This window comes from Setaria italica, chromosome IX (assembly GCF_000263155.2).
Source record: "Setaria italica strain Yugu1 chromosome IX, Setaria_italica_v2.0, whole genome shotgun sequence".
In the NCBI taxonomy this organism is placed as follows: Eukaryota; Viridiplantae; Streptophyta; class Magnoliopsida; order Poales; family Poaceae; genus Setaria; species Setaria italica.
Window position 1 is genome coordinate 2,464,601 of NC_028458.1, and position 8,702 is coordinate 2,473,302.

General features: G+C 47.4%; 1 protein-coding gene across 1 annotated transcript; it reads left to right on the plus strand.

Annotated features, from left to right (window-relative positions):
- LOC101765125 (remorin 4.1) lies at nt 1-2,132 on the plus strand. The gene is made up of 2 exons (XM_004981281.4): nt 1-908; nt 1,527-2,132. Exons 1-2 carry the CDS (start codon nt 240-242, stop codon nt 1,716-1,718), a joined length of 861 nt encoding a protein of 286 aa, XP_004981338.1. The 5' UTR covers nt 1-239; the 3' UTR covers nt 1,719-2,132.
- The last annotated feature ends 6,570 nt before the right edge of the window (nt 2,133-8,702 follow it).

The following is an 8,702-nucleotide window of genomic DNA, read 5'->3' on the forward strand; positions in this document are numbered from 1 at the left end:
GTGTCACCCGCGCGCGCCAATGGACAATCAGCCATGGCCATCGCTTGACCCGGCCTGCCTCTGCCTGGTTGCCCATCCGCCCAGCCATCCTTCTTGATATACTCCAGCGCACCGAGTCGAGCCGGGCACAGCCACGCACCACCACCAGCGCCATCCACGGAAGAACGAGCACGGCGGCCCTGCTCATGCATGGTGCAGCCTATTAGCTCCCCGCCGCCGGCGACGACGACCTCCACCACATGTTGCATGAGCAGCAGGCACCGGCAGTAGCAGCCGCAGCCGCAGCAGCGCCGCCGCCAGTGCCATCGGCGCCGAGCAGTAGCCACGACGAGGACGGCGATGGGGGCGAGGGCGCCGCGACGACGTTCCGCGACATCCACCCGCTGACCCCCGACCCGCCGACGCCACTACCCCCCGCGCGCACGGGCTCCGCCGCGTCCTGGGACACCGCCAGCCACCGCTCCTACTCCTCCGAGGAGCAGTACATGACGATGAGCCGCGAGTTCACCGCCATGGTCGCCGCCGGGGCGACCATGCAGACCGGCCCCAACGCCAACAGCGGCGGCGGGTACGACAACGGCGCCGCCGACCAGCTCACCAGCATCGGCGAGGACGAGCTGGAGGAGACCAACCCGCTGGCCATCGTGCCGGACAGCCACCCCATCGCGACGCCGGCCAGGTCCAGGGCGTCCGGCCTGGAGGTGGTGCCCGCGGGGCCGCCGCCCCCGCCACCGGCGCACGTGGAGGCCAGCCAGGTGAAGAAGGAGGAGGTGGAGACCAAGGTCTCGGCGTGGCAGACGGCGGAGGTGGCCAAGATCAACAACCGCTTCAAGCGGGAGGAGGTGGTCATCAACGGATGGGAGACCGAGCAGGTGGAGAAGGCATCCGCCTGGCTCAAGAAGATCGAGGTAATCCAAATCCAATCAACGACAGACGAAACTCTCCCCTATCCTTTTTTCCCCTCTTGATTGAAGGAAATTTATCTAAAAAATTGTTGTCTTCTAGATTAGTTTCTCATGACTGCTTGCAACGTGGTATGAACTTTGCATCCTAATTCCAAAATTGCGAGAACCGAGTCTGACTCTGACATAGTATATCTGCTGTAGCCTGTAGAGCTTAACAAAGTTCTTCACGAGCAGAGGAAAATAGTTAAACATGATATACTAAATCAATTTGCCGATTTTGTTGTCTTGTACTATAAATCAAATCTGTATATATTCAACCTCATTATCGATGCAGTAGGCATCTGTGAGATTTCTGACGGATAGACTGAAAGCAGAGGGGTACAGCTATCTTCTTCATACAACTCTGAATATTCAGTCCTACAAGGGGAAAATATGGATCGATTTTGCTCTCGGAACTTAATATCCATCAAGGCAAAAGATCAACCAACTTCAATCGTGTGTTTCGTACATGCTTAGTCTTATTGTCCCTGAAGTTCACTTTGATCTCCGAGTGAAGGTGACCGGCGTCTGCTAACAAAAATGGCTCGCTTTCACTCACATGGATCTCCCTGTGTTGCGCAGAGGAAGCTTGACGAGCAGCGCGCCAAGGCGTTGGAGAAGACGCAGAACGACATCGCCAAGGCGCGGCGCAAGGCGGAGGAGAAGCGGGCGTCGGCGGAGGCCAAGCGGGGCCTCAAGCTGGCCAAGGTGCTGGAGCTCGCCAACTTCATGAAGGCCGTCGGGAGGGTGCCCACCAAGCGCTCCTTCTTCTAGCCGCCGACCCGGCACTCGCCTCGCCGTCCCTTCAGTTCTCCATCACTACCGGTGTGCTCAACCCCTGCTGCTTTGCTGCTGCTCCATCGAGGCATCGATCATCATAGCTACTAGCTAGTAGCAAGCTTGTGTGACGATGTATGCCGCTGCATCCGAGAACCCTAATTGTAAAAAAGATTTGTATACGATGTACTGTCGCCGCCCATGTGATGCCTGTGATCCACCATCCATCGCAGCGCAGAGCGGCCGTTCTTCTCTTTTTTGTTTGGCTTGTATATCGATCCATCCGTATGGTGTTTGAGTGATCTGTTTGCGTAACCGTGCAAACATTCAGAAACCCAACACTGCAAGAGCTTATTACTTGTGCAGAGAATAGGACCACATCACTGCAATACCTCAATACCTCATTCGTGATTTTCTTGCCTTTTTGCTACAATCTGCATACGATTGTCACCATGATTGGTGCATTAACTTCTGGTCACCCTGTATCATGATCAGAAGCTACTGTTCTTACATGTCTGTTTATCATCAAGAACCATCATCGCACATCATGTGTCTGAATGGCATTAGCAGTCGCACGCACATCATCGCGACCCATCAAGAACGGCATGGCGACTTCGAGAGCCAGGATACGGAGCTCCTCCCTCGCCCTCGTCTGCATCGTCTGCACGTCGTCCAGTCGATCTGCCCTTTTCCTCATGCCAAGGCCAGAGCCTTGATCTGGAGCCATGCAATCGGAAGACAGGGTCGGATTAATCAAAGGTAGGATCGAGAGGGACAGGTGCGATTGACCGGTGGAAGATGGGTCCTCGCGTCGACAGAAGAATCGGGCAATCGGCATCATTCGTGGCCGTAACGTCGGCGACGGCGAGATGCTTAGCCGCGTCTCGCTGGCACTCACCGTAGTCCAGGCACACCGGATGGGGACAGTCACTTGCGAAAGGCGAACTCTAACCTCCCAGATTCCGAGCTGGTCAAGTCTCGAGATGGTGTCGCATGCAGAAACTGCTGGTAAGCCTGGTAGCAACTGCCTGTTAGAGCATCTGGTAGGCTTTTACAGCGATAGTTTCCACCGAAGAACAGAAGATTTACTTAACGGTGTCGGTGTGGGCATCTCAGCATCAGTGTCCGCCCGTTTCTTGTTCTTCTCGTGGGTTTTGCCGCCTCTGCTTTACGTTGACCTCTGAAGTCTGAACTGTCTGTGATCACCTACAGCCTGAAAGTATAGAATGATAGAAGGTACTCTTACGCTACAACCCACGGGTCTGTAATCTGGGCATGGGAAGATGAACATGTGGATAATTAGTGCCAAATGCGTGCATGCTTTTGTGACGGCTTGGGGTGATCAAACCGATTTGTTCTGCAATACCTAACTTCGTATTGGCATAATTGTAGTAGTATGCCTTGGGTTTCAGAATCTGAAAGTCAATTTATTTTTGGGAGTATTTATTTATCTGTCAATAGATTTTTCGGAGTAAAATCTGTCGAATTTTATGATGTTGCATATGTTTTTCTTTGATGTTACAAATATTATTCCCCCATGTTGCATATGACTGAAACATGAAGTATTATGCAACATGTGAAAGTGCATCTGGACCTCTAAGTGGGTTTTGGTGAATTGAATGACAAAATAATTAAAGAACTAACTTGTTGGCTTAAGTTTGTGAGCAGGGTTTTATTCTCATATTCATGATGTAATATTGTCTCATATGTTGAATGTGTATTATATGGCTCACAATGAAGATAGCAAACAAGTATATGATTCCGTGATGCAATTGTATGATCAATGACAAGCAAGGATGAAATAAAACTTGGGGCTAGAAGTTTCCAAATCATGTGATAGCTTGATTAACAAGTGAAGGGATCATTAAGAAGAATAGTGATATTCACAAATGAAAGTTACAAGACTTCATGTGTATATGATAAAAAGGACATGGGCTGATGTGTTACATATTGATCTTATTATTGGAAACTTGCCATTTATGGGATATTATTTATAAATTAAGAACAAGCATTTGAAAAGGATTTCAAATAGGATTTTATTGTTGGTGTCAAAAGCAAATCTAAACTCAAAGTGGCAAGAACATATGAAGAAATCAAGCGAGGTACTAGAGCGAGGGACTAAGCAAGCTTTGGTTAAGCGACGGTTTGAACCATATGCGTTTTGCTAAGGTGAAGTGGCTAGTATCCGTGGGATTTCGAACTATCATATCTAAATCTTACCGAGGGAAGCAATGCAATGCATCTAATTGATCATGATTGATAAAATGAAGTGACTTAAGGATTCAAGTATATCTTATCAAGAATGATGGAAAATCTTAAGTCACTAGCTCAAGTTGGATATGCTCAAGATGATAGCAATGCTGAGAGCCCTCAAGTGACTATTGATCAAAGTATGACATGGATGAAGACTTACAAGCTCAAGTGGATAATATTGTGAGGGATAAGGGTACCCACGAGTCCCCACCAATCAGGATACTGGCCGGCCATGGCGTGCGGGGCAAGGCATGAAGACACGTGAAACACAAACTCGGAGGTCGGGCGAACAGACTCCGTCCGGATATTGCGGGATATATGTTGTAGTCCGACTCAAATTGCTTTCCATGTAACAACGGAATAGGAGTAGATCATATCCGACTTGTCACCCTAAGTCGTCAGCCTATATAAGACGGTCAGGGACACCCCCCGAGGGTAACTTAAACTCAACCCAACAGACATGAACTCTTCGCATACTATACCAACAATACAATCCATCAGAACACATGACGTAGGGTATTACTCTCCGGGTGCCCGAATCTATCTAAACCTTGTGCCCCTATGTTATCATTCGAGTTCTTGGTCTTACGATCTCCCCCGCCTACAAATTTACCATCTAGGTAACCCAGATGGACTGCCGGTCACTGAATCCGATAGTTGGCGCGTTACGTAGGATGATCGTGAGATCTTCTCGGGAACTCGACGGCAGTCATCATCAACATCTCCTCAAAATAGGAGGCGGCGCTGCATGCCGCGGGACGTCGGCGCCCGTCATGCTACATCCTCGATGCCGCCGAGAACGCGTCACGTGCGGCCGTGAATTGCCCGTGCAACGGCCGAGCGGGATTCCCAATGCACGTCAAAAGCTGATGTGCCGCTGAGCATACAACCCTCATCTACGCACGCACGTCCTATATTCCTCTTTTGATCCTTTGTGCATGATTGTTCAGTTATACTCCTTCTATTCTAAATTATAGGTTGTTTTAACTTTATTAGATTCATAGACTTTGTTATACATTTAGATATACCATATGTCTAGATGCATAATAATATCTATGCATCTAGAAAAGTCAAAACGACCTATAATTTAGAAAGGAGTACTTTAACGGAAGTTTAGTGCTTAATTGGTCTGTTGGGTTGTTATGCTTTTCAAGAGTCGTCATTTTATATTTTAACCTTATCAGGTTGTCTCTTCCATTTTGTTGGCGATTCTAAATGATTTCTTTTTTATGTACAGATAAGCTTGTTGTCCAACAGGTTACCTGCATCAACGTGTCCGGAATCTTTGAACGATTTGGAATTGCTAAACCTTTTTGACTTGCACTAGCCGTATTTCTATGTAATAAGAGATTTTTAAATACTTAAGATTATAAACCAACCACTATCATCTTTTGCGCCTTCTACTAGCCAAATGTCTATACACTAGTATTTTGAATACCTAAGATTTCATAGATGAGCGAGCCTGGTAGCCTCATAATTTGTGCTATTGTGCATGTGCTGGGACACAGGGACAGTGGTAGTTTTCTCTGTTTTTTAACTCTATTAATCTGACCTGTGTGCTGTCTGGACTCTGAAATGACATGGTCACCTCTGTGAACGCCTGACGCGGCTGTTGAGCGTCAATGCAGCACCCGACTAAACTCTCCCCGGCTATTTTGTTTTCTATATAGCGTATGCGATATTTGTCTTGCATAAGTCGAAATATAGAAGTGGCTTTCAACCGGCAGTAGGTTTATCACCCGTGACATCGTATTAAGCCGCGGAGGGGTCCATGGTCTCGGTGACGGAGGCCAGCGCGGTTTTGGTTGTGTGTCCTGCCGCAGGACAAGCTCCGATGAGATCCACGCATCCTACCCCTATCCACAAACATACAATGTTTAGAACAGGCTAGCTAGGTTGGTCGGAGGGAGTATTTAGTATTGGATCGTAACGATCTCTAGTGCTGCTTGAGTAGAAATAAACTGCAGAGATTTCAAATGAAATGGGCAACAGTTGCATCCTAATTCCTAACGATCGTTGTGGCTAAAAGGTGGTGACTTAACACTAAACACTGAAGAATGGATTGTAATAGCCACCATATCGAGCAATGAAGATGAACACGGTTTCTTATGACTCTCCTGTCGGCTGTCCCTGGAGGCACTTGCACGCAGAGCGGGTAGGTTATGTCGAGCTGTCCGCTGCAGGCCAGTTTGTTAGCACTTGCACGCAGATCGAGCAGGTAGATTGAATTGGAGGAATGGCAAGGAATTGGGGACAAGTGCATTCTGTTTGATCACACATCATGGTGCTCTCCCTCCCTTCTCTCCTGTTCATACTTCATACAGTAACTTCATATAACATGTACTGACACATTGAAGGACAACTCGATCTCTACACTCCGAGGCAGACAAGCAAAATTGAGACACTGTCCCTGTATGCGGATGATGCAGTGGTGTTCTTCAATTAACACTCAACAATAAGGGATGATGCTCTTAGTCCCTATACTATCCTATAATGCAGCGCAGCGTTGGTCGAGCAGGCCGCGTTCAGTGCTCCAATTAATGGCACCCAAAGCTGCTGAGCAGGTGATGTTTGATGAAATGTCGCTTGGGTATGAGTATGACGCAGCTGCACCAGCTGAGCATATCGGGAACGCTGTGGCCAGCGGTGAGTATCCCTGTCCAGCGGTCTTCCCAGTTGGATTGGAACCGAGTTCTTCAATTCAAGCACTACTGCTTCCCTATGCAGCCGGCAAATCCAACTCAGATGCATAAGTTGAATTCCAATCCGGTTACGTTATCATGTGTTTTAGAGCTCAGATCCACCAATGAGGGCATCATCAGAACTGAATGAACTTTTTGGCTTTTGGTCTGCAGATGCTCGTCACTGTGACAACATGAATCGTTCCTGTAGGATGCTATGTTTGTTGCCTTGACCACTGGCTCACTAGAATTGATAATGGTGTTTAGCATGAAGGAACCATGTCATTTGGATTCAAGCATAGTTTTCAGGGGAGTATTGTGACACCTGTGATGCAGAGCCAAGAGGTCTAGAGCTTCACTGTCAACTAGTCCACCGTATGAGTCCATAAGCTGCCAATCGAGAAAGAGCACCGAGCAGAAAATTTGACACAATTATCTCGAGCTATAGGAGATGATTTTACCTCCAAATCTCGAGCCGGAAAATTTGACATGAAATTTGCTTTCTCTAAATGTGGAATAAAAGTGAGAGGCGAATCTCCTGCACCTCAGACCGACATAACTCCACAAGCTGACAGTAATATTAACTGCAACGCCTTATCTTTCCGAAAAGACTTTGACTGCAATGCTTCGATGCTACTCCCTCCGTTCCAAATTATAAGTCATTCCAACTTTCTTGGAGAGTCAAAGCATCTCAAGTTTGACCAAATTTATACAATAAAGTGCTAACATTCATGATATCAAATAGGTACCATTAGTTTCTTCATTAAATATATTTTCATAGTATATCTATTCGGTGCCATAAACTTTTGTAATTTTCTCTATAATTTTGGTCAAACATAAAATAGTTTGACTCTCCAAGAAAGTTGGAATGACTTATAATTTGGAACGGAGGGAGTACAATTTTGGTAGTACTCGTACAAGTGTATCTTAGGATAATACATAAGTTAATAGCGGTAACTAAATAAACACTGCATCATTGGAGCAATTATATGATATAAACAGAGGTATTGGCAGTATCAACTTCAATGGCCCTCAGTTCCTTATCCTTCATTGCTATAACCTCCCACACCTCCCTCCATGTAGTAGTGTGTGACCATCCAACCGCAGTGTCCCGTAGAGCCTAAAAGTAGAATTATACAAAAGTATATTAGACCCCAAGTCTCTGGTCTGGTTATATAAACGTGTAATATGACATATTTGCACACACTTTTGTGAAGGTTAGCAGGGGATCAAACCGATTTCTTTAGCTATACACAACTTCTTTATTGCATAATCATAATATGTCTTGGGTTTCTAAACTCCTTCTAAACTCAGTAGCATCAAAGACTTTTTACATCAATTTTCCATCGAAGCTAAACAACTAACAAAATTGACGATGGTTAACAGATTCCGACAGGCAAAGCATCAGTGTACTTGTGTCATCATATCAACGTTTAGTTCTATCACATTTAAATTAATTCACTAAATCAATGTCCTGGCTCCTGCTGGGCGCTGACTACTTTGCAGTTTGCAGCATAGCAATACAAGTAATTTCTGGTAGATAGGAAAAATACCTAACAAGTTGGGGCCAGCCGGCCAGGGCCTTGCTCGGATCGCCTGCTTGATTGGCTAGTTGGCTGATCTGCTGCACGCAGCGCGCCCCACAGCCACACAGGCGGACCGGCAGAGGCCAGACCGCCAGCCGCCAGGGGACACGGTGAGGGCGCGGGGCGCGGGCCTGGCGGCGGACGGCACGGGCGTGGTCGCGAGGAGGCGGAGGACGGTGCAAGACTCCCCGACGGAGGAGCGAGCGCGTCTGACGGGGTGGTTTTTTATTCCTTCGCGGATGCCCGTGGCAGCTAACGCCATTAGCTCGCCCATATAAGACGACACCCACAAGGCCACAACGTTGGCCGACGCTGAAAAAAAAATAGCCATGGCACGTTTTAGCATGCAGCGTTAATATCGCCGCGCTCCTTGGTGATCTCCCGTAGCAGTCACAGTCATACTGTTTCCATCCACTACCCAGCGCCCTTGCCCCTTGGAGATGAACTACCTCCACGGCGTG

Coding starts and splice junctions, on each gene's coding strand:
- LOC101765125 (XM_004981281.4), top strand. CDS start 240: ATGTTGCATGAGCAGCAGGCACCGGCAGTAGCAGCCGCAGCCGCAGCA. Junction 909..1,526: donor CCTGGCTCAAGAAGATCGAG/GTAATCCAAATC, acceptor TGTGTTGCGCAG/AGGAAGCTTGACGAGCAGCG.